This window comes from Clarias gariepinus, chromosome 26 (genome assembly GCF_024256425.1).
Source record: "Clarias gariepinus isolate MV-2021 ecotype Netherlands chromosome 26, CGAR_prim_01v2, whole genome shotgun sequence".
NCBI lineage: Eukaryota > Metazoa > Chordata > Actinopteri > Siluriformes > Clariidae > Clarias > Clarias gariepinus.
Window position 1 is genome coordinate 25,024,796 of NC_071125.1, and position 25,205 is coordinate 25,050,000.

The 25,205-nt window shown below is 47.4% G+C and overlaps 3 protein-coding genes across 3 annotated transcripts; 1 reads left to right on the forward strand and 2 right to left on the reverse strand.

Moving 5' to 3' along the window:
* Nucleotides 1–2,223: 2,223 nt before the first annotated feature.
* msl2b (MSL complex subunit 2b) lies at nucleotides 2,224–6,162 on the forward strand. Its single transcript, XM_053487745.1, has 2 exons — nucleotides 2,224–3,316; nucleotides 3,757–6,162. The coding sequence occupies exons 1-2, from the start codon at nucleotides 3,175–3,177 to the stop codon at nucleotides 5,394–5,396; spliced, it is 1,782 nt and encodes a 593-aa protein (XP_053343720.1). The 5' UTR covers nucleotides 2,224–3,174; the 3' UTR covers nucleotides 5,397–6,162.
* An 857-nt stretch (nucleotides 6,163–7,019) lies between these two features.
* Nucleotides 7,020–10,372, reverse strand: tnfsf10 (TNF superfamily member 10). The gene is made up of 5 exons (XM_053487746.1): nucleotides 10,181–10,372; nucleotides 9,413–9,559; nucleotides 9,170–9,215; nucleotides 8,918–9,037; nucleotides 7,020–8,353 (listed from the first exon to the last, which is right to left on the reverse strand). The coding sequence occupies exons 1-5, from the start codon at nucleotides 10,292–10,294 to the stop codon at nucleotides 7,896–7,898; spliced, it is 885 nt and encodes a 294-aa protein (XP_053343721.1). The 5' UTR covers nucleotides 10,295–10,372; the 3' UTR covers nucleotides 7,020–7,895.
* A 7,505-nt stretch (nucleotides 10,373–17,877) lies between these two features.
* On the reverse strand, nucleotides 17,878–22,722 carry LOC128514485 (neutral cholesterol ester hydrolase 1). The gene is made up of 5 exons (XM_053488359.1): nucleotides 22,507–22,722; nucleotides 20,604–20,832; nucleotides 19,489–19,558; nucleotides 19,213–19,384; nucleotides 17,878–18,594 (listed from the first exon to the last, which is right to left on the reverse strand). The coding sequence occupies exons 1-5, from the start codon at nucleotides 22,651–22,653 to the stop codon at nucleotides 17,974–17,976; spliced, it is 1,239 nt and encodes a 412-aa protein (XP_053344334.1). The 5' UTR covers nucleotides 22,654–22,722; the 3' UTR covers nucleotides 17,878–17,973.
* Between the last annotated feature and the right edge of the window lie 2,483 nt (nucleotides 22,723–25,205).

Below are 25,205 nucleotides of genomic sequence, written 5' to 3' on the forward strand. Positions count from 1 at the left end.
GTTTCAGCCAAATGCCTTCAAAATGTAAATCTCTTCATGTGTGTGTTACTCTGACACGTACCACCTACCTGAACACTGATACAGACCGAGTTACACACCTTCATGGGGACGCTGTTGCTTGTTGGCAGCAGTGATTTAACATTTAAAGTTGCTTTATTGGCGTGAGAAATATTTACATTCGTATTGCCAAAGTTTACAAATAAGGCACAAGAAAATAACAGGAGTAGAGAGTAAAAAACTATAGTATAGAAAAAGTAATAATAAACATTAAACCACAGTAACCTGCATGGAAAGCGAATAATATTCTCTCTCTCTCTCTCTCTCTTTCCGTCTCACACACACACACGTGAGTGACCTCCAACCTAGCAAGGATGAAGTTCTGCACAAAACTCATAGTCTACTATTAAATGTTGTTAAGTCTGACTGCAATAATTTGAGCATTAGCACAGTGTTAGTCTCCAGATCCTCCAGATAGTTTACTATTTAGTAAAGATGTAGGCTACACTTAACATTTCCATTCTATCATCATTCTGCGTGTGTGTAGGCCTACGTGTGTCTACCTAGAAATCCGATAGTCAGCCACGTCATTTATATAGCCTACTGTAGCTCTGGGGGTTTATTTGTGGTACTGCGTGAAGATTGAGAACAATTTCGATCAATCGTGACAGACGTGAGAGCACACGTTAATGTGATGTGGATGGCAACGTAGCCTAGCCCTAATTGGCAGACGGTTCATTTGCGAGGAGCAGCTAGGTAGGCTAGTGGCGCAGGTTGTCGACAAACACTTAAATGCACAAGTGACACACACACACACAAACACACACAGACCACAAAAAGCCCTCTGTCTTCCCTACATAAATGTCCCTCCCTTCACTCTGCCAACATTTCGGCTACTTCTTACCGGACTGGTAGCTATTCTAAAGCCTTCCTCAATCTGTCCCTGCTGGGTCACGTCCCTCACCACCTCCTCCTCCTCCTCCGAATCCATTTTAATAACTACTCTTCCTCATCTGTGTACCTAACGTTCACGTTACTCTGTTCTCCACTCCCTTGTGCCGCTCCGGCAGCCTGAGCACTCTGGACTGCCTCTGCACTGTTGCCTGATGTTGATGGTCCGACACCAGCAGCTGCAGTTGAACGTGTGGTGGTGACAAACATCTCTGTGGTTTTCGCACATTTTGCTGCTTCCACTTGTAGCCTTTGAGTCTTTTCTCCCGCAGCTTCTCTGCACCCCCCTCGCTCTTTTCTCTCTTTTTCTGGTTCATCCATTGTTATAGACGGACTCGTCTCAAACTCCGGTCGAACTCTTATCAAGGGGAGGTGAGGGCGGGCCAGGAGGGAGGCAGGGCGTGGCCTGAGATTTCATTGGATTAGCTCAATGTCCTTTAAGACAGTCAACCAATGGGCCGCGATTCGTGTCTCAGATACTCTACCGTTGCGGTAATAAATAATAATAATAATTATATATATATTTTAAAATATTAAATTATGACTGACAGCCCCTGCCCAAAAATGTGCGTCGGCCAACCGGGCATTGCTAGGTATGCCCTATGGTCAGTCCAGGCCTGGTCCCTGAAGGTCAGAGGGCAGCAGTACCACACCTCTATAACTCACTATAACTCACTATAACTGTATTCATGATTCTTTATGTCTCTTATAAAGAGAACTAATACAGAAGTTGGATGTAAAAAGCAGGACTGGATGCTCACACACACACATACACATACACACACACACACATACACTGCTAACAGTTTGTGTTTACCCACTGACACACACACATTCTCGAATGACAGAGTTCAGGGTGTTAGGATGTTGGGGTCAGAGGTCAGGATCATGGGTTATGACACAGCACACACCCTGGATTAAGGGCTTTACTCAAGTGTGTGTGTGTGTGTGTGTGTAAAACACATTAGATTATGAGTCAGTAGAGAGTTGAAACTGGAAGTGTGTGTGTGTGTGTGTGTGTGTACGTTAAATGGCTGCGCTTTCACAGACTGCGTATCACGTGATCACAGCGAGTGCCGCCTTACTGCACACAGACCACGCCCACTGGTGTTCCCACGCCCCGCCCAGATCCTCGTTCCTGTAACCCAGGAAACCGGTTCATCGCCAAAGTGCCTCTCGTTCCCGCGAGAGCTGCCGAGAGCGCAGCAGTTCTCGCGAGAGTTGCGGTCTTGTGTGGTGTTCTCGCGAGACCCGGGCAGAGCGCCCCCTCCCTGCGCTGAGAGACAGAAGGGAGGAGAAGCGGTTAGCGCTAGCAGCAGCAGCAGCTTTTTCAAACACAAACACGTTCCAGTCTCGCGCTCTCGGGCCCGTTTTCCTGCTCAGAACCCCGGGCCGCGGTACCGGAACAGTATTTCCGCTAGGTTTCGGACCGGATGTGGCCGGTGAGGCGGCGGGAGCAGCGCGCGCGCCGCGGCCTGTTTTGTTCCTGATCCCCGGAGCCGCAGCTCGCGCGCCCGGTCCAGCACAGATCACCGATTTTCGTTTTTTTTTCCCCCCGCGGGGATTTTTCGCTTTCTGTGGGATTAAATCGCATGAATTTTTCTCTCGCGCGCCGCCTGAGCGGGTCGGTGGTGCCGCTGGGTCGCGAGCGGAACCGATTCGGGAGAAGTGTGTAGAAACAGCGGCCTGTTTTGTTTTTGCAGCCGCGGCGCCGTGAACAATAACACACACACACACACACACACACCTCCGCTCCACGGGCTGCACCGGACACACCGCGGGGAATAACCCGCACCACAGACTGTGTGTGTGTGTGTGTGTGTGTAGCGGATCCGGAGCTCCGGTTCTCAGAGACTTGTTCTTCCTGCGCGCGCTCTCCGCACCGCCGCGCGGGTGGATGTGTTCGGGACGCTACCGGAGCGCGCGCGCGGCACCTCTCCGGTGGGGATGATTATTTTTGCGTATTTCCTGCCATGGAAGCGGGAGCGCGCGTGCACGGCGTAGCGGCTGTACCGGACGTGCTGCGCGCGGCGGGGAGACGTTTCTGCGACGTCACGGTGCACGTGCGAGGATTTTAATCTCGGACTGAGCGTGCTGCATCACCCACGCGCTCGTGCACTGCGCGGTCACTAACTCATTTAGAGCTTATCAGCAGCGTTAGATCAGTGTGTGTGTGTGTGTGTGTGTCCTCCTCCTGAGCCCCCCTCCCCTCCCCCCGGGGCGGACATGAACCCGGTAAACGCCACGGCTCTGTACGTGTCCGCGTGCCGCTCGGTGCTGCGCTGCGACCCCCGGGACCCGCAGGCCCTGTCCGAGCTCTACACCCTGCTGCCGTTCTTCAGACAGTCCCTGTCCTGCCTGGTGTGCGGTACGTCCACATCCGGTCTGACCTCTCTCACACACACACACACACACACACACACACACTCTCCTCATACCGCGCTGCAGGCCTCTGCACACCTTTCTCACTCTGTCTGTGTGTTTGTGTCTCTCTCTGTCTCTCTGTCTCTCACCTGTCCCCAGGTGATCTCTTTCCCTCCACTCTGCTTCTCTATAGCTTTAACGTCATCATTCCGCGCGCGTGTGTAGATCAGACACCCTGCTGTTATTTCCGGTCCGATGTGTGCTCTGTTTGTTGATGTGTCTGTAATGTAAATAAACTCTATTGAGCTGCACGTTGTGTAGATTTGTTGCGCCCATGTTGCCCCACAGCGCCATCTATCGTCTCATCCGCAGTCGGTGCATGCTGTTCTAACGAGATTAGACCTCAGCCTCTGTGTAATTTAGCTTTTTTTATTTTTCCTGCAGGGAATTTGCTCCAGGATCCGATCGCTCCGACCAACTCCTCATGCCAGCACTACGTCTGCAAAGCGTGCAAAGGGAAGAAGATGATGATGAAGCCGTCGTGCAGCTGGTGTAAAGACTACGAGCAGTTCGAGGAGAACAGGCAGCTGTGCATCCTGGTGGACTGCTACAGGAAGTTGTGCGAGTACATCGCAGGTTCTCCTCTCGCCAAGCACATTTCCAGCGATGACATCACGGCTCTGCTGAACGAGGGTCTTTCGTCGGACAGGCCCGGAGACGAGGGTTTCTCCCTGAACCTGCCGCAGCACTCTCCAGCCCCCTCGAACTCAGACACGCCTCCTGAGGAGCACCAATCCCCGTGCTCGTCTGAGATCAAGCAGCAGCCGCCGAGCCCGCTGGGAGTGAACGGCCTTCAGGACTGTAACGGGCTGAGCAACATGGACGAGCTGACGGCCGGCTTGCCATCGCCTCACACCAGCGTGACTGTGGAGGTGGGCGGCGAGGTGGTGAAGCAGGAGAACTTCAGCAGCGAGATTCCGGTGTGTGAGGCCGTCGCGGCGGCCGGTGAGGAGCTCTGTGCCTCCAGCATGGAGATGTGTGAGTTTGGGGAGGATATAAAACACACAGGCGGGACTCTTTTACTGAGCGTGGAGGAGGTGCTTAGGACTCTGGAGCCTGATTCTGTCTCTCAGGTAGAGTGTTCTGCTATCCTCCAGCCGAGCCTCGGGGCGGCAGCAAACATGAACGGACCGTTTGGATGTTCCGCCACATCGGCCGATGCTTCCCGACCGCTTCCCTCGCTTCCCCTCGACTCCGCGGGGGTGTTGGCTCCGCAGCATCCTCATCACAACCCACAGCCGTCCTCTGGAATTTCCTGTTCTGCCGTCACTCCCAGAGTTCCACGTTCAAACCGCAAGCGCTCGCGTTCCGAAAGCGACAGCGAGAAGATCCAGCCCCTGCCCATCTCCACCATCATCAGGGGGCCGGCTCTCGGAGCCTCGGTGCCCATGCCAATTAAGTGTGAACCTAAAGCTCTGACGCTCACTACGCCCAACATGGCCGCCGTGCCAAACGGCGGAGGACTCCCCAAAGTAGGCAAAGCTCTGATAGTGCCCAGTAAACCCGTCAAAAAGAGTCTCGAGCAGCACGGACCTAAAAAGGGGTACGCAAAGTCCAAACAGAGCGCTCCGAAAACGAAAGACAAGACGAAAGAGCGTCTGGTGAGTAACCCTCTGGTGCCGGGGAGCCCGACGAAGGTGGTGTACAAGAAACCACAGGAGAAGAAGGGCTGTAAATGTGGCAGGGCCACCCAAAACCCAAGTGTTCTTACATGTCGGGGTCAGCGCTGCCCCTGCTACTCCAACCGCAAGGCCTGTCTGGACTGCATATGCCGCGGCTGCCAGAACTCCTACATGGCCAACGGTGAGAAGAAACTGGAAGCGTTCGCGGTGCCGGAGAAAGCCCTGGAGCAGACCAGGCTCACGCTGGGCATCAACCTCACCAGCATCGCCATGAAGAACGCCAGCGGAGGCGGGGCTCCCGGCACGCTAAACGTCACCTCGGCGGCAGGTTCGCCCATGGCCTCGTTCCTGGCGACCGGGGCTCACGAGGACGAGGCGTTGGACATGAGGTTTGACTGTTGAGCCGCGCACAGCGTTCACGTCGTCATGTGACCCCTTATTCCTTATTCCAGCCCGGCTCGCCTGCGTCCCGGAGACGAGCCCACGGAGTCGTCAATAAGGCAGCTACTGTGATTCTGTTCCAGTTCATGTTGTTGATTTAGTCATTGCTGAAGCCTGTGCCTATAAATCACTTGTAACCTTTTTCTTTTTTTAAATACTTTGTTTTATTGTCTTACACACTATTGTGACTCGAGAGTCATGTTACTGTAAGTTGATGGAATTCTGTTGATTTTTTTTTTTCTCCCCCCATTTCAGTACAAGTGATCTATAGGGCATGAACTTTAGCAAAGAGATGCCTGACCTCGTTGTTGAGGGTCATGTTTATGTGGATTTGTGGATGATTTTCAGTTGGTAGGCTAGAAGACAAGACCTGTCGGATGAAATGGTACCTGCTACGTCAGTAGAGACTGGTTGTATTTATAAGCTTTTTTGTACACCGACTTACGAACCCCAATTTAAAAGTACATTTTATGATATTTTTTAAGTTACATTAACAACATTTGCAGTATTTATTGGACATCACTTAACATAGATTCCAGGCCATGTAGGGCTTCATCAGGATTTCTACAGATGCAATTCACTGAGATGCAGTATGTTCGGTTTCTGTCTAAATTATGTTGCAGTCCTGTTTGTGCTAGTCCATGCTGTCTAAAACTGTTTTTTTCCCCCCTTTGGGCATTTAAATACCTGTAATATAAATGTAACATATTTCCACAAAAAAACAAAACCTGAGTTGTGTTTTTATTATTATTATTTTGTTCCTTTAACCAAATGAATGAAAAATAGCTAAAAACCTGAGCTGTTTATTTACTGAGGGTTGGATGTTGTTCACTTTCACTACCACAAGTGGGCAGTAGAGGGACAGCAGAGAATCAAAGCCAGTCATGCTTTCACAATTAAGGTGAGATGTGACACGTCATCAATTGTTTACTCAGGTGAGAAATTCTGCATAGCACTTCACACACAACCCAAACTTTCAGCTGAATCATCATTACATAAAGGTTTTATTCATTTCTACACATTACTGGTGTGTGTGTGTGTGTGTGTGTTGCAGGGTGTTGTCTTAAACTAAAAAAAAGAAACCACTTCACAAAACACACACTTTATGCTGCTCCCTGTCCCGTATGATAAATCAGGCTACACACACATGTGGAACATCTGGTTTGTGGCTGTAGGCACGTGAGAGAGCAGAGCCCCAAAAAATGACCCTGATGGTTACCTCATGACCTCAGTTCCTTTTCCTCGTCGTTCCGTCTCCTCTTACAGCGTGCTGGAGCGACTGAGCATGCTCAGACCTCTGCGATAAACACGGCCCTGTAGGCGAGTGACTCACGGGGAAAAGTCCCTGTATGAGAAGCGACACAGCGCAAGTCATCTGATATTCTGTCATTACGTGTTCGGAGTGAAACATGAAACAATCCCGACTCTGCGCCTCCACGGGTTTCCTTCTTGTGCAACAAAACAGTGAAGTTGTGCAACTACAGGATTGATTAAAAACAACTGATTTATGGATTATAATCAGATTCATGTTCAACGCTTTCTTATCACACACACACTCGCACTCGCACACACTCGAACAGAAACTCCAGAGCTGAGATGAGACTTTATTCAGTGTCACTTTGGTAAATTCTGTCGTACAAAACTATTCATAAATTTACACAAGCTGATTTCTCAGTTTAAACTTTTACAATTTCTGATTTGGAGAAATTCCCTCAGCGCTCTAACACACACACACACACACACTCAGTGTCACCATTTTCTTTAGATTTACTTATAAATAAACATCAAAGCAGTGATGATGCAGAACTTATACACTCCTGTAAAGCCGCTGTGTCCATGTCCATTGTTAAAAGCTCTAACGAATGAGCCTGGTGTGATAGACGTGTCAGGAAGTAAAGAAGAAATCCGAGCTGTTGCTTTCCAGAAGCTTCCTCACGAGTCTTTGTCCTGCTTCTGAATTCATCGGTCTTACAGATACTAAACCACATCACGGGTCTACGATACGTCGCTGTCCGAGCAGAAACAGAAGCTTTTCTCAGCCTGATATAAAATATCGTCTCGTCCTTTAAGGTCACGATGTAAAGTCCTTCTCAGTGCGGGACGCTCGCGCGCCGTCTGCCGTTCTGCAGGATGGGAAAGTGTCCATCGACCTGCTGAGCGTTCTTCTGTTCCTGCGTCCCGAGCAGATGAAATTCAGCTTCTGCTCCGACTCCTGATGTGTTTTAATTTTGTCCTTCAGCAAATCTGCCGAGTGAAATTCACTCAGATGTCAGAGATCTCATCAGAGCGAGTGAGGTGACGTCACTCAGCGCACATATACAGGCAATCTGATCCCTGGCAGCGTTCCATAGAGAGCTCGGTGAGAAAAACAAAAACAATAAAAAAAACAGTCTGACGCTCGCCTGACACTCAGGAAGCATTAAGAGTTAAAGAACCTCCTGGTCCTGTAGCCCACTGGACTTAACTGACCAAGAAAGCACCAAAAAAGCTGGACTTCTCGTCCATCTCGATGGAGCTCACGTTACTGACGGTCACAAACAGTCGGTCTCCGCCTCCGAGCTGGAAAAGTCCCGCCTGGTAGATGGAGTAGAGTCCGAATTCAGCGTCCCGGGACCAGCAGGTCGTCCTGGCGTTCTTCATCAGCAGGATGGGCACCGGATAAGAACCCACTTTCTTATATATGTACTGCAGCATGGGCTTTCCCCTGGCCGCGCCCTCGTCTTCCTCGTGGTCCTCCTCTTCCTCCTCATCCTCTATGAGCGTGTGCTTGAAATACGTCTGAGAGTAGATGTAGTAGAGACCGGCCTGTGGCACCACCAGCTCTCCGTCGCTCAGTTCCACGTTCTGGAGGAAGGCCAGGCCTTTCTCGGATTCCCACGACTGGATTTTTTGGCCGTACACCTTCCTGTTGGAGGCACCTAGAGCGCAGGGCCAGAGAGAGGGATTATGGGGTTGGCTTGGCTAGAAAAGCACCATTGTTTCAAAGTTTGGCAGCAAAGACGAAAAGAGATGCAGGTTTCAAAAACCGCTCTCATGTTGCACACAAGCAACAAAATTCAAACTGTATGTTTTTGTGAGAGCGGAGCTTACTGATCTGTCAATACTTTATCTAGAGAGAAAAGCAATGCTTTAACGATCTGCACACTGATGATTTACAGACACACCAGTGAGTGCAGTTTATAAAAATAAGCGACTTCCTGGACTGAAGAGGTGCAATAAAGGTTTGTATCAGTGTGGACTTTGGATCCAGTCAGTCTAACAATCTACAAAACAGTGCAGCTGCTCAGATGATGATCAGAAGGTTGGACTTCATTAGATTTTAATGATCTGTTTAAGCAGACTCATCATCATTTTATTATTATTATTATTATTATTATTATCATGTTCAAAATACTTAAATCTTTTGCCTGGAATACGACTCGTCCAGATATCAGTCTCAGTGTTTATAAGAGCTGAATACGATGTGTGTGTGTGAGACGTACCTCCCACATCCTTGTCCGAGTCTGGTGTGTAACTGCCCGTGACGTGGCCGGCGATCTTGGGCCGTGGGAGAGCGTCCTGGTCCTGCACCACCAGCGTGGGAAGAACTCGGGACACTTCGTCTGAAAAAGGGAGACAGTGTTCACTCCATATCAACTAACTGCAGTAGAAAAAGTGACGGGAGCCGAGCCGAGCCGCGACCTCGACACTGCAGTCTGACGCCGCGGCCGCATGGCGCTGCCTTTATCTCTTACCTTTTACCGCGGAGTTGATCTCATCCTGGTAGCGATTAGACATCGACTGTGGAGACACGACACGGATATTTAACACCAAGCACATTCACACATCATCTTAGACACAACTCTGTGTGTGTGTGTGTGTGTGTGTGTGTGTGTGTGTGTGTGTGTTTAGGTCCTTTATAAACTAAATGTAAAATCTCATCTGTACATGAGGTCGTGGTTGTTTCTCCTGATGGAGGAGGAGGAGGAGGAGGTTACCTTCTCGATGAGGAAGTGGAACTGCTGTGTGACCTGCCAGCAGGGATCGTCCTTTCCCTCCGAGCTGCTCGGGTCAGAACCTTTCAGCGCCCGCAAGTTCGAGCGCATCAGACACGACACACTGCTTTTGGAGAACGTCTCCTTCATCTGTTCATAAACAGCATTGTAGAAATTCAGTCAGAGACAGAGAGTGTGTGTGTGTGTGTGTGTGTGTGTGTGTGTGTAGGACTGAGATTAAACTCCTCCTGGGTTCTAATTAAAGCCCGTCCTGCTTCTCTGTCTGAACTTTACAGGTTAAATCTGCATTGAAATTAAATCAAACACAATGTGTGTGTGTGTTAGTCCCGACCGCGCTCAGACTTCTGCACGGCATTACACACACACACACACACACACACACAAATCACTCGAACTGATCCACAACTACACGTTCTAACGCAAATTTGTATTTATGAACACACACACACACACACACACATTTGACGCTAAAACAGAAACCATGTCGCGCGCGTCTATTTGTGTGTGTGTGTGTGTGTGTGTGTTTGATCTACAGAAACCTGCTGGACCGAGTCCAGGACCGAACTACAGCTCCTGCGCGCGCAGACAAACAGACAGAAGTGTGTGTGTGTGTGTGTGTGTGTGTGGTTGCATTTTCCCATTTTCCCCTCAAACAACCCAAACCAAGCCCCTGAGGAGTGTGTGCTCCGCGCTCGAGTCCCCCTGCGCGTTAGAGACAGACGGGTGTGTGTTCGAGTCCCCGGGCCTCACCGTGCTCAGGACGCTGCTGAAGTAGATGAAGGACACGGCCACGGCGATGGTCTGCAGCAGGACGGCGGCGAGCAGCAGGACACCGACACACTGCAGCGTGCGCGAGCTCGACATGGTGACCGACAGACAGACCGACCGACCGACAGCGCGAGACAAAAAGCTCCAGCTCTCCAGTGTGTGTGTGTGTGAGAGAGAGAGAGAGAGAGGAGGAAACACACACACACACACACACACACCAGGGTAAGGAGGAGGAGGAGGAGCAGGAACATGCAACACACACACACACACACACACACTCAGCGTCCTTTCGGTTTCTGTGTTTGTGAAATTTACAAAAAACGAAATTAAAACTTCAGAACCTCAGACTCACAGTTTTAGTTTTATTAATTAGTTGTTTTCGCTTCTTTTTAAAAGGTTTTGAGATCAAATGGGTTAAAAGCTTTTCCTCTTGGAGCTTCCAGATGGTCGAGTTTCTGTGTAGAACCTTTCAGAAGTTACAATCACACACACACACACACACACATCCAGAACAACCTACATTGTGTGTTATCTCATCACACATCTGAGCAGCTGAGGGTTAAGGGCCTCACTCAAGGGCCCAACTCCGTGGTGCTGGGTATTGAACGTATGACCTTCTGGTTAGCAGCTCAACACCCTGACCACTGAGCTACACCTGACCCAGCACCCTGCTGAAGACCAGATTCCAGAAGGAATAGAAACGGTTCCTCAAAGGCTCTTCACACAGACACTCACAGGTCAGATAACCAGAACGTTCTTCTGCAGATGAAGTTAAACGAAACAGGAAGAAGAGTTGAATAAAGGAACTAAAATCTGAACTTCTCTGCGATTAAAAAGAGTTCTTATCAGAACCGTCTCAGCTCTGCATCTCACAGAACCTTTTGATTTGTAGATGTTATAGAATTTACAGATGACTGGATTTGTGTTTTGTTTCTGTGTGATTAATAAAGTCTCGTCTCCATGTCTAATCCTATAAACCCACCAAATCACACTTAATGTGTCCCTCTAGAGTGCAAAGAGAACCAGCTCTAGAACATTCACAATGCTACACTCTCACAGTTTCAGGGTTTCTCCAGTGTCCCTTTAGTTCCTAGTTCCTCACAACGTTGGTGTTTTTTACAGTCACACACTTTCAAACACTGAATCTGAAGATGTTTTAAGTGGAAACATCAGACCTTTCCCCTGCAGACCGTCTGACGTCCTTTGTGTTCTATTTGAACAAAACCGTCAGGATGAATTTATCCCGAGTGTGTGTAGAACTCAATTCTAACATGTGTTTGTGATTTCTCCAGTCTGTTGGGGAGTAGTGTGTTTGTTCGGTTCCTCACCGGGGCGTCTGCAGGGACGTGGAGCTTATAGCAGTGATTTATTGAGCTATGCGGTTCTCCTGCATACAAAAAGTTCTACTGAAACCCTTTAAACTGGAACACTGAGAGACGTTCCATTCCTGATCAAACATGAACACATGCAGTGCTTATAAAGTGCTTATGAACATATAGAGAATAAAAAGTTTATAGAGTTTACAAAAAGTTAATGTAGAGTTCATATGGAGTTTATATGAGGATATTGATTGTTTATTTACAGAACAAAGTGAGATAATGTCCAGTGCATCTCAAAAGTTTTTTATTTTTTACTTTAATGATTTTAGCTTACAGCTCATAAAAACAATCCAGCATCTTAAAATATTAGAATATTTTCTAAGATCAATCAAGAAAGGGTTTATGATACAGAAATGTCCAACTTCTGAAAATTATGCTAATTTATGCCCTCAGTACTTGGTCGGGGCTTCTTTATCACAAATTACTGCACCAGTGCAGCGTGACATGGAGGTGATCGGCCTGTGTTACTGCTGAGACGTTATTGAAGACCAGGTTGCTTTTATAGCGCCATCTTCTTGACAAGAGCCAATAAAGGGTTCGGGTCAGGTGAGTTGTCCGGCCGATCAAGCACAGTAACATCACAGTCAGTAAACCAGTTAGTGGTAGTTTTGGCAGCACGGGCAGATTGTCAGCGGACAGAAGAATGAACTGCTCTTCAATCCCCTGGCGGATGCTGCAGTGACTTTGGACTTGATAGAACCCAGTGGACCGACACCAGCAGACGACATGGCTCCTCCAATCATCACTGACTGTACAAACTTCACACTGGCTTTCAAGCAGCTTGGATCCTGTGCCTCTCCTCTCTTCATCCAGAATCTGGGAGCTTGATTTCCAAATGGAATGAAAAGTTTACTTTTATCCTAAAAGATGATTTTGGACCACTGAGCAAGAGTCCAGTCCTTTTTCTCCTTAGCTTAATAATACGCTTCTCATGTTGCTCACACACACATCGATGGCTCGATACTAGCGATACAGCAGTTGTAGCCCATTTCCTGAAGGTGTCCGTGTGTGGTGGCTCTTGGTGCACTGACTCCAGCCTCACTCCACTCCGTGTGAAGCTCTCCCATGTTCTTGAATCGGCTTTGCTTGACAATCTTCTTAAAGCTGCGGTCGTCCCTGTGGCTTGTATATCTTTTCCTACCGCACTTTTCCCTTCCCGCCACCTTTCCATGGATGCACTTCGACTCCGCGCTCTGTGAACAGCCATGACCTTCTTGTTCAGGAGGTCAGCAGTCTTCCCCATGTAATGAACTAGACTCAGAGATACACGACATGTGTACAGTATGAACAGTAATTTACTTAAAATTAAAATTGGAATATTTTGAGATTTTGCTGAGTTATAAGCCGTGATGATACTCACATGTTTTTAGATCCACTGCACAGTTCATATAGAGGTCATGAAGCTTGTAGAGAGGTTATGGAGTTCATGTAGGGTTCATAGTGTATTTATACAGGGTTCACATAAAGCTTATGAAGTTTTTATTTTTTCATTTAGTGTTTATTGAGAGTTACATAACAGGGTGCAAAAGTTTTCACTCCCTCCCTTCTAACCAATGAAATGATTAAAGCGAGATGTTCTGCTGTCGCAGTTCTCCAGATTCAGATCCTGGAAGATGATGTACGAGTGTAGGACATTTGTGATGAATTTAATTTTACCAAGTGAATCACTTACAGACTTTTCAGGTGTTGCTTTTCTTCGAGTGTGTCTGTGTTCAGTGTTTTCTTCTGTGTCTGAGTGATGTAGTGTTCAGTAATCCCTCTCTCCCTCTCTCCCTCTCTCTCTCTCTCTCCATACACTGATAACGTTTCACCTTCTTCCAGCTCAGAGTTGTTTTCTTCTCACTGACTCTACACTACAATCTGTTTGAACTTTCCTCTGCTCTCAGTAAGACCTTATGAAGTGCTGACACTGCAGACTCCTTACATAAACACCACATGAACATCTCCTTACAAAAACTTCACCAAATCATCAATTTCACATGTTTTTTTTATTTTTTATTTATGAGCCGTTGCTATAGAGACCAGTGTATTAATATAACCCTGCCCTGCTGTCGGGGAGAATTAATCAACACCTTCTGACCAATCAGAATCCAGAACTCAACTTTATTATAAATCATTAGTTCATGAGTGTTATAAATAAATAATGTTATAATAAATAAACAAACTGCAGCTCAGTGAACTGAATGTTGAAACAAAGAGCTCGAAGGCAGAACAATGGAGGAAAAATCTCTCGCCCGCACTTTTCTAAAGTTCCTTTTTATGTGCGCTCTTTCTCTTTGTCTTTCCTCCCTCCCTTCATTCTCTCTCCCTCCCTGCTCGTGGTTCTTGTGCTCTATCTCTCTCGGCCAGCTGTGTGTAGCTGTGCTCTCTCTCTCTCTCTCTCTCTCTCTCCCTCCCTCTCTCTCTCTCTCTCTCTCTCTCTCTCCGCAGGCCGCATGTTGACACGACCTCGAGCTGAAAACCAGGCGACTTAAACAATGCTGCAAACACGCCAGCTAATATCTGGCACCCAGACACTGTGAGGGAGGAGGAGGAGGAGGAGGAGGAGGAATACAAAGAGAAAAAAAAAGGAATGAGGAAAAAGAAAAACAAGCGATCGACCAATGGCTGAGCTGGAAACTCTGGATTTTCCAGAAGTGAGGAGCGGCACAGAGCTCGGAGTTTGGCTTGGTGCGGTTTAACTGACGCCAGGAAACAAACTCCAAACTCACCGTGTGTGTGTGTGTGTGTGTGTGTGTGTGTGTGAGGGGGAGTCTCTTTAACCCAGGAGGGGGTTTGAGCCAAGTTTAGAGATGACTTTCTTTAGATAAATCCTGCCCTTTACTCCAGTTTTATTTCCTTCAGCAATTTCAGCGTGATGTTGTACATCTGACGAGAACATGGTGGGAGTGACTCACTCTAAATCTGGTCCACATTGTGTGTAAGTGTGTGTGTGTGTGTGTGTTTGGGAACTACAGTTCATGGTCAGGAACACACGTCCTGCTGCACTCTACAGTCACTTCATATAGACACCAGGCACGAAGCAGATGAAGTGAAGAATGTTAGTAACGTGTTCATTATCACATCCAGTGTATAAGAGGAACACGGAACATGTGGAGTCCACGGTGAGTTATGGAGGTCTGACGCAACGCCTCATTGCACATGGGGAATCAAGAATTTGGCTGCAAAAGGGAGGCCTGGAGTCCGAGCGAGAGGCCCAGCTTTATTACCGAGGAGAGAAGGAAATCAGTCGATTGGAATCGAATGTCAGTGGGAGCGCGCCGGGGGGAGTGTGTGTGTGTGTGTGTGTGTGTGTGTGTTAGTGTGGGGGGCGCTCAGGCCGAGATAAAGCAAGTGTGAAGGAATATTACAGAGAAACTCAGATCTTGGAGAATTCTCCATGAGAAAATGCAGACGTGTGATATTTACTGAAATAGAAATCCCTGAAAGGAGGAACTCGGCCCTCCACGTGGGTGTGTGTTCCTGCAGGGACAATGCTCGGGTATTTCCATGAAAAATAACAATGCAGCGCTGAAATGACTGATTGATCTGATGAGTCCGGGTGCTGGAGAAAAGGATCCTGTGATCATCAGATCTCCAGAAGAGCCGGCGGTGAACTGTGAAGGAGGGAAAAGTCCCCGCCTTCTGGCTGATGTGTGCAGATAAAAATGTGCAGCAGATACAGGGCTTGTTTTCTTAGGCTCGACTCTCCTTCCCTATTTGGGGCGGAAAGACTGCAGAAGCCAAACGGTCATCCTCGAGGAGGGAGTGATGGATGGAGCTGGAGCTCTGAGATAGAGACATTAAACCATAAATCACAGTCAGGAGCATTCCACACAGAGCGACCTGAGACCTGTGTGTGTGTGTGTGTGTGTGTGTGTGTGTGTGCTGTTACAGGGAAACACTCTGAGTCTGAGAGTCGCACGTTTTCAACATGATGAAGCCGAGAGGTCACGAGTGTGTGAGAAAGTGTTGTAGACATACAGCATCAAATCAAATAAAGGGTTACATATCTGTGTGTGTGTGTGTGTGTGTGTGTGCCTGAGACTTCCTTCCCGAAATTCACATTTTTTTAACATGAACTTGATGAAATGATGTGTGAGGAGTTTCCCGCTCTGACAAGCACAAGAAGGAAATAAATCATTTATAAAAATGATTATGTAGCATTGTGTGTGTGTGTGTGTGTGTGTGTGTGTGTGTGTGTGTGTGTGTGTGTGAGAGAGAGAAAGAGAAAGTCAATGTGTGTGTGAGTCCTGGGGCACGAGAGAGACGATGGTGTCGTTAAATCTCCTGTAGAAAGCAGACTGCGTCCCGCGGCTCGGCCCGAGTGTGTGTGTGTGTGTGTGTGTGTGTGTGTGTGTGTGCTCGTACAGACAGGAAGTGCAGAACAATGAGAACTTTATTCAACAGATAACGTTCTCAGAGAGGCAGGTACACACACTTTCCCATTCACAATGAGCTCCTTCAGTTACGCTTTCCTATGAATAACACACACACACACACACACACACACATTGGGGGTTTCTGTCTGATTAATAATCAACTCAAACATGCCCTCGTGTCATTAAGTCACTGACGTGACCAGGATCTTCAGACGAACACTGACGGTGTTGCTCTCGGGTTTGGACAACAGGCCTCGTCTCCTCCTCCAATCTCAGGGTTAAGGATCAGATTCGATCATGTGATGCGACTTTACCGCCTCTGCTGATCTCCTGTTGTTCTTGGACTGAAGTTGTTCCCGTGTCAGGACTTGAAGAGCAGCAACGTAAAGCAGCGAACTGAGCCTGAGGGACGAATCTGACTCATCAGACTGCAGGAGATAAAAGTCAGGATGAGAATCTCTGAATCTGATCTCACTGTGCAGCACAAACATGAGGCTGGATAAAGAGCAAACCGGCAAATCTCATTCCTTAATTTCATATGAAGAAAAGGTGCGTGATTAGAGGTGTGTGATTAATTGTGTGTGATTAGACACACACCTCATAAACACAGCAGTGTTGAGGCACATCAATGAATCTGTCTCACACACACACACACTGTTTGCTGGATTCACACCTGCACCACCCTTAACACCCCTCTAATCCCCCCCGCCTCGGATCAGGTTACTTCCACACCTGAGAATTATCTCCTTGTCATCTGTCTTGCTGCCACAGCTGAAACCTCACACACACACACACACACACACACACACACACATAGTTCCTGAACTGCTTTATTTCACATTTCGGGTGTACAGAGTCTTCTTCATGATTCGTGTAGTTCAGATCTTTATACACACTTTATATAAAATCTTAATGATCATCATAATCAAGTGATTCACATAACAATGTCTGTCTGTCTTTCCAAAGTCTACGTCATTAAACATCAACACAAACTTAGTTATTGAATATTTCAGTGTCAGTTCCAATAATTCTGACCTCTGAACTTCTCCATCGAAGCAGCATCAGTAATGTTAATAAATATGACAATACAATATTTAATAATATGACAATACGCTTGTCTAGCTTGAAAAAATAGTCATTACAAACTGATTCGATGCAGCGGATTTAATGTCAACATTTCTACTGAAACTTTGAAAGACTCAAAAATATTTTCATTACTATAATGAAAAGTTCATAAATTTAAGTTAGTATTTTTTTTTTTACATTAAGGTTTAAAGTGTTTTTTTTAGTCATTTAAGTTATTCACAGTTTTTAGAATGCAATGTGTGTGTGTGTGTGTGTGTGTGTGTGTGTGTTTGATCCCAGCAGCCGGTGAGTAAACTCTACATGGTGACACCATATTTCCGTCAGATTCCCCACATTTATTACTGGCACTAAAAAATAAATCCATATTGATTTAGAAGTTAATAAATGTGTGTTACTAAAATTAGTGGTTACTAAATATACAAATGTTACAAATAAATGTTTAGATGCCAGTATTCATGGACATTGTGTTCTTCGTGTGATTATGTACATTTACTATCGCTTTGAAACGGAATTCACACAAACCTCTTTTTAGTCCTGAAGGACTTTTTACTTACGTTTTGTCTTACTGAAGTCTGTGTAGTTACTGTAGTTACTGTAGTTTGTTCAGTTTAGTGTCTGTTGTGTTCTATTAAAACAAACATAAAAGCTTTCTATGGTTCCTTTTGTACATCAGTTTAGATAAACATGTGTTTTAACCTTTTAAATATATACTATATCATAACACAACGTGGTTTATATAATGAACAATAAAAATGATCTTCAGCACAGTTTTTCTTCTAAAGCACCAGTCCTGCCAGTGCTCGCTTTATACCTTTAACACTATCTGTGTTAATAATAACACAAGATATAATAAAAGAAACATTTCGCATTCACACAGTGACATCACATGAGGTATTTAAGAGTCTGGGCCGCTGGACCTTCACCAGGACTAAAATAGCTAAAATAAGAGTTACAGGTTGTGCTGAAGCCACTGGATGTAGTTCCTGAGACTCTGCCACCCGACGGAGAAACAGGCGGGAAAAAATCCGAACATCATGATTCCGTGGAAGCCCTGTTCGTAATGGTCGCTGGTAACGGGGACGCCGGCCTCCTCCAGACGCCGCGCGTACATCAGGCCGTCGTCACGCAGCACGTCGTGCTCGCAGGTCACGATGTAGGCGGGTGGAACCAACTTCAGCACCTCGGCCTCGGCCAGTAACGGAGCGGCTCGGGTGTCCAGGAGGCTCGGGAGCTGCTGCAGGATCTGCGGAGAACCGTGTCGAGGAACCACGGGTTTGTAATGTTTGGTGAATTTAGGAGCTAACAATCGGGTCCAGTTGAGCTTCTCCCTGACCGAACCCGCGTCCAGGTTCTGGTCCAGTGCCGTGTGGTTGTTCACCAGCAGAGCAGGGATGAGAGTTTCGTCCCCGTTCAGGTACTCGAGCCAGAAGCGCACCATAAGCGGGCGGTACAGGATGGGAACGTCACCGTTCTGCTGGTACGACGGAGTGTTGAAGTCCAGCGCCTGGAGCACGGGATAGATCAGGGCTTGGACCTTGAACCGGATCGAGATGCTGCTGTCAGACGCCAGCTGAAAAAAAACAACATTTGAGCATGAGCTTGACAAAACCCAGACTTCCACTGTACACACCACAGCGGATCACTTCAGTCTCTCAAGTCTCTCTTGTGTGTTTAATGTAGTCTTGAGGAACAGTTCCCCAGGCCGTCTCTCGTCATGTTCAGTCCAGTCCCTGGACCTCAGCAGGTTCAGAGGAATGTGTTGTGTTAAATCCACACAGTGACCTTAGGATCACTCAAGCATAAACACATCTAACTTAACATTTGGCACACACACATCCTCATCCAGAGACACTTACTTTAATACATTTTTTTTACATTTAAGGGGTTAAGGGCCTTGCTCAAGGGCCCGACAGTGGCAACTTTCTGGTGCTGGGGTTTGAACCTGACACAACAAAACAATGTATGAACCTTTTTGTTTATGAAAAATAATTATCTGATACTGTACAGATAGGTTTACACAACTTTGTGTAAATTTAACCACAAACACACACACACAGAGTTGAGTTTTTAGGCTGCTTTCACACTCTGAACTCGGACACAGATCTGAGAAACTTGTGCGCGGTACAGAGCAATCACGGCGAGTGTGAAAGCAGCCTCATACTGACAAATCAACATCCACTCTCTTTACCTCTTGAGCCACGGCAGCAGCGAGGTTCCCGCCGGCGCTGTCACCGGACACGGCTAACCTGTCAGGATCCACAGAGAACCTGGCCAGAACCTCGTCCGTCAGGATGTTCCTGCAGGCCTGGATGGCATCCTCGTACTGACCTGGGAAATACACCTCAGGGGCGAGTCTGTACCTGGCAGGAGAAAAAGGACACACAGTGCGTGTGTGTGTGTGAGTGTGTGTGTAAAATTTAAAATCACAAGCTAGTGAAGTTGTGATGCATTTTTTAACACTCACTCCACAGATATGACGACTGCATCCAGCTCCTCAGACATCGTCCTGCACAGGCGGTCGTACGAACGCATTCCTTGAGGAGCGGGAAGGAGAAGAGCGAGATCAGGGGACAAAAACAAACGTAGAAGCAACTTTCATTCTCAAGGTGTTTTTGGAGATGAAATGAAATGGCACGCTGGAGGTTCTTGTGTAAATATCTAGTTTACTTCTACAGAAAGTCTATTTGTTGACATTAAAGCTCACTGAGCACATCTTCACTTATCAGGCTTCGTCCCTTAATGACCTCGAGTAGACTGAAAGCTTTGGCGTTAGCGTGAAGTCTCGGCGCTGCGGACACGGCGCAGTCGTGATGTACAAATGTGTTACAGGGCAGCGTTTAATCCGCCGCACACTCTGCATGTTCTGCATGCGTGCGATCACATGGCATCGCTGTGACAGTGTGAGTGACAGGATGGACAGGATGAACTGGTGAACCGTCACACTGCTCAGAAGAGTGTGTTTTTGAGATTTACTTCCTGGTCATGAACTCTTCACTTACTCTTCACTCCTCTCTTTTTATTTAGCATCAGCAGTGAACATAAACTATGTGACTGTTTTCTTGCAAAATACTGAGTTACAAATGAAAACCTGAAAGCATATAATTACTGAGTGAAATGAGTGGTTATGTTTGTGACAGCTCTGTGTGTATGTGCGTTATGAGAACCGTCACCAAAGTTAAGAAGGACGTGTGGATAGAATGCGAAGGCGTGACGTTCTCGGGCAGCGTGTCATAAAAACAGTAAGATGAGAAGCGCGGGACGAGCGCTGGCAGTGTTCCCTGCACAAACAACTTTCCTGTCATTGTATTTAAATGTAATTAATGTTACACATGCGAGGAAAGTCTGAGCTCCACTCCACCTCTGACTTGTTACCTGCTAATCTAACTAGCCTGGACACAAACATACACACACACACACACACACACACACACACTGTGTTTGTGTTTCACTCTAAACATGTTACGGGTGTGTATACTTATTCACACACACACTGCTTTGTTCTCTGAAGACTCAATAGAAAGCAGGTGTATTTTTACAAGCCTGGCCACCAGAGGGCGCTTTTCAGTGACTTCCACTCACGTGCACTGCCCAGAGCCCAGCCTCCCCCGTGGAAGTAGACGACTCCTCGTTTGAGACGCCGTGGCCCCGGAGACGTGGACTCGAACACACGCGCCTGGACTCCTGAAAAGGACGTGTCTGTGACGCGGACGGACTCGCTGGATCGCGGCGCTCGCAGCTCCATGAACAACGCCATGTAGTTCAGGACACACATCTGATTACTCAGGCCCAGATCCTGAACCAGCTTCGCCTAAAGACACACAGAAACACACGGACATGGTGTTCAGGGACACGCAGAGTCCCCTCCAGGGGCAGCAGCGGGTACGGCAGCGGGTACGAGACAGCAGGGATTAACAATTAAACAGGATGAAAAGACTTGAGGTTAATCTGAGCTCCGAAAAGAAAAACTGGAAGAGAGAGAACAGCGCGAGGACGCAGTACTGCACCACAGGTTGGAGAAGATTCCACACACACACACACACACACACACACACACCCTGATGTCCTGCATAAAACACACACACAAGCACTTTAATCACATCAACCTTTAACACACACACGCACACCTTGATGTCCTGCATAACACACAAACACACTCTCTCATACACACACACACCCTAATGTCCTGCGTAACAACACACTTTTACACACACACATCCTGATGTCCTGCATAACACACACACACATACACACACATACACACGCACACACACCTTGATGTCCTGCATAACACACACACACTCTCTCATACACACGCACACACCCTAATGTCCTGCGTAACAACACACTTTTACACACACACATCCTGATGTCCTGCATAACACACACACACATACACACACATACACACGCACACACACCTTGATGTCCTGCATAACACACACACACTCTCTCATACACACGCACACACACCTTGATGTCCTGCATAACACGCACACACCCTGATGTCCTGCGTAACAACACACTTTTACACACACACACCCTGATGTCCTGCATAACACGCACATACACACACACACACACACACACTCTGAGATCACACAGCTCAGAACTCCGCTAATACAAACACCGATTCAGTTCCTGTCACTTGGTGCCACCTATAACACTAAGAGAAGTGAGAACATGAGCTCCTGAAGAACCCTGAAGAACCCACAGACATCCTACAGAAGCGAGTCACACAGCCGCTGATCACAGGTTTACATTAATGTGTGTGTTTTCACTAAACCTGCATGGTTGCTATGGTAACAGCTCATTGACGGTGTGTCCACTGATCAGAGGCGGGGTGTTTGTGTGACGTATGGAAGGAGTCTCCAGTGTGAGCGCTTTGTAACAGTCAGTGAGTTTCTTCAGGAGGTTACGGTTCTGCTCTGTCTGTCTCTCGGTAACGCCACGCCCCCTGTGATCAGTCTGATTGACTGAAACCGTGAACTGGTGAAGCGGGTCCTCACACCTCCCCTCGGTAGGACCTCTAGTGGTGGACAGTGGAGTGGATTAGAGTAAAAGACTGTCAGACTAGTTATACATTAATACTAATGACTGTGTGTTAATGAGCTTAATCTAATCACCCCCCCCCCACCCCACCCCGCGCGCGCACTACAGAGGGGGGTAAGGTGGTGAACCACGTGACACACACTGACGCGTCACTGAACACACGCTGCAGAACTTCCAGAAGGTTCTCCGAGTGGTTCTGTGGAGCAGGTTCAGAAGTTAGCCACGCCCACACACCCAACCCAAAGCCACGCCCACATACCCAACCCAAAGCCACGCCCACTGCGCTGTAGGTTTAACACAAGCTAAAAGTTTGAACCAACACACACACATACGCGCACGCGCAGGTCTGGTCGGAACCTGGTCCGTAATGAACACGCTATGACTGCGTTATAACCGTGAAGCAGCGCGCGCACGGTCACGCGCGGGGACTCACCGCCCACAGCATGGCCCGGAACACCGCGTCCAACACCAGCAGCTTGGCCGGTTCCGCTACACTTCCGGGAAGAGCAGGAACTCTCAGATAGCACAGTGCTAATGCTAACAGCACCGAGGAGACGACTAGCGCGCGCATGCTTCCCATCACACACACACACACACACACACTCAGTGGACTGACCCCTCTCTAAATGTGTGTGTGTGTGTGTGTGTGTGTGTGAATGAGTGTGTGTGTGTGTGTGTGTGTGTCTCCTCATGCGGATCCCCGTGTGACACGGATCACAGAATCACAGAATCACACCGCCTTTTAAAATAAAAGTCCTGCTGTGGAGGGAGGGGGGAGGGGCGGAGTCTCAGTCAGTCAGGAGTCATAACACACACACACACACACCTCACTACACACACACACATCACTACACACACACCTCACTACACACACACACACATCACTACACACACACACACATCACTACACACACACACACACATCACTACACACACACCTCACTACACACACACACACACATCACTACACACACACCTCACTACACACACACACATCACTACACACACACCTCACTACACACACACACATCACTACACACACACACACATCACTACACACACACACACACATCACTACACACACACCTCACTACACACACACACATCACTACACACACACACCTCACTACACACACACACCTCACTACACACACACCTCACTACACACACACACACACACACACATCACTACACACACACACACACATCACTACACACACACCTCACTACACACACACACATCACTACACACACACCTCACTACACACACACACACATCACTACACACACACCTCACTACACACACACACACACATCACTACACACACACCTCACTACACACACACACACCTCACTACACACACACACACCTCACTACACACACACACCTCACTACACACACACCTCACTACACACACACACACACACCTCACTACACACACACACACACACCTCACCACACACATCACTACACACACACCTCACTACACACACACCTCACTACACACACACACACCTCACTACACACACACACACACCTCACTACACACACACACACACCTCACCACACACACATCACTACACACACACACACCTCACTACACATACACCTCACTACACACACACACATCACTACACACACACCTCACTACACACACCTCACTACACACACACATCACTACACACACACACATCACTACACACACACATCACTACACACACACCTCACTACACACATCACTACACACACACATCACTACACATACACACACATCACTACACACACACACACACACCTCACTACACACACACACACACACACCTCACTACACACACACCTCACTACACACACACACACACACACACACACATCACAACACACACACACACATCACTACACACACACACACACATCACTACACACACACACACATCACTACACACACACACACTACACACACACACACCTCACCATACACCTCACTACACACACACACACATACACCTCACCACACACACCTCCATACACACACACCTCACTACACACCATACACAGCTCACTACACAATACGCACCTCACTACACAATACACACCTCACTACACACCACACACACCTCATTACACACCCTACACAACACACTATACACACCTCACTACACATAACACACTATACACACCACACACATCTCACTACACACTATACACAATACACCCCTCACTACACACCATACACAACACACTATACACACCATACTCAACTCACTATACACACCATACTCAACTCACTACACACTAAACATAACACACTATACACACCACACACATCTCACCACACACTATACACAATACACCCCTCACTACACACCATACACAACACACCATACACACCTCACTACACACACACACAACACATCACACACACCTCACTACACACCATACACACCTCACTACACACACACACAACACATCACACACACCTCACTACACACCACACACACCTCACTACACACCATACACACCTCACTACTGGGGTGGAAATTCTGTAAACATTATAAAGATAAGTAATTCATACACTGAGTAAGAGCAAAGTAACAAAGGTTTAATTTAAATGTCTGCAGAAGGACCAGTCTCATCCAGCAAACAATTGCAGCATGGAGAACGAGGGGATCTCTTTCTCTCTGCTGTCCCATTTTATACACAAACATCTCTACTAACATAATCAACGCCCCGTACATGAAGTTCCTACATTCAAACTCACGACTCTTTATCTGACCCAGACCAGATGTCTTCGCCTTATCATTTATTCAGAAGGAACTACAATCCGTTTGTTTTTGTTCTATTCTCGGCCTCGTCTTTCTATGTTTCAGACGAGTTTAAAGCTTTTATCGTCTACGTGGCACACTTACTACAAAGATCAAAATTAATACATGATTAAAATGTGATTTTTCCATTACACTACACACCACACACACCTCACTACACACCTCACTAGACACCATACACACCACACACACACACCTCACTAGACACCATACACACCACACACACCTCACTACACACCTCACTAGACACCATACACACCACACACACACCTCACTAGACACCATACACACCACACACACCTCACTACA

Bases quoted from the DNA above. Each gene is read 5' to 3' on its own strand.
- msl2b (XM_053487745.1), top strand. From the start codon at position 3,175: ATGAACCCGGTAAACGCCACGGCTCTGTACGTGTCCGCGTGCCGCTCG. The intron at 3,317-3,756 runs GTACGTCCACAT...TTTTTCCTGCAG, and splicing joins CCTGTCCTGCCTGGTGTGCG to GGAATTTGCTCCAGGATCCG.
- tnfsf10 (XM_053487746.1), bottom strand. From the start codon at position 10,294: ATGTCGAGCTCGCGCACGCTGCAGTGTGTCGGTGTCCTGCTGCTCGCC. The intron at 9,038-9,169 runs GTAAGAGATAAA...TCCCTTTTTCAG, and splicing joins GATCAACTCCGCGGTAAAAG to ACGAAGTGTCCCGAGTTCTT. The intron at 8,354-8,917 runs GTACGTCTCACA...CCTGCGCTCTAG, and splicing joins CTCGGACAAGGATGTGGGAG to GTGCCTCCAACAGGAAGGTG.
- LOC128514485 (XM_053488359.1), bottom strand. From the start codon at position 22,653: ATGGGAAGCATGCGCGCGCTAGTCGTCTCCTCGGTGCTGTTAGCATTA. The intron at 19,559-20,603 runs GTGAGTGGAAGT...CCGCTCCTCAAG, and splicing joins CTGGGCTCTGGGCAGTGCAC to GAATGCGTTCGTACGACCGC. The intron at 18,595-19,212 runs GTAAAGAGAGTG...GTTTTTTTTCAG, and splicing joins CTGCTGCCGTGGCTCAAGAG to CTGGCGTCTGACAGCAGCAT.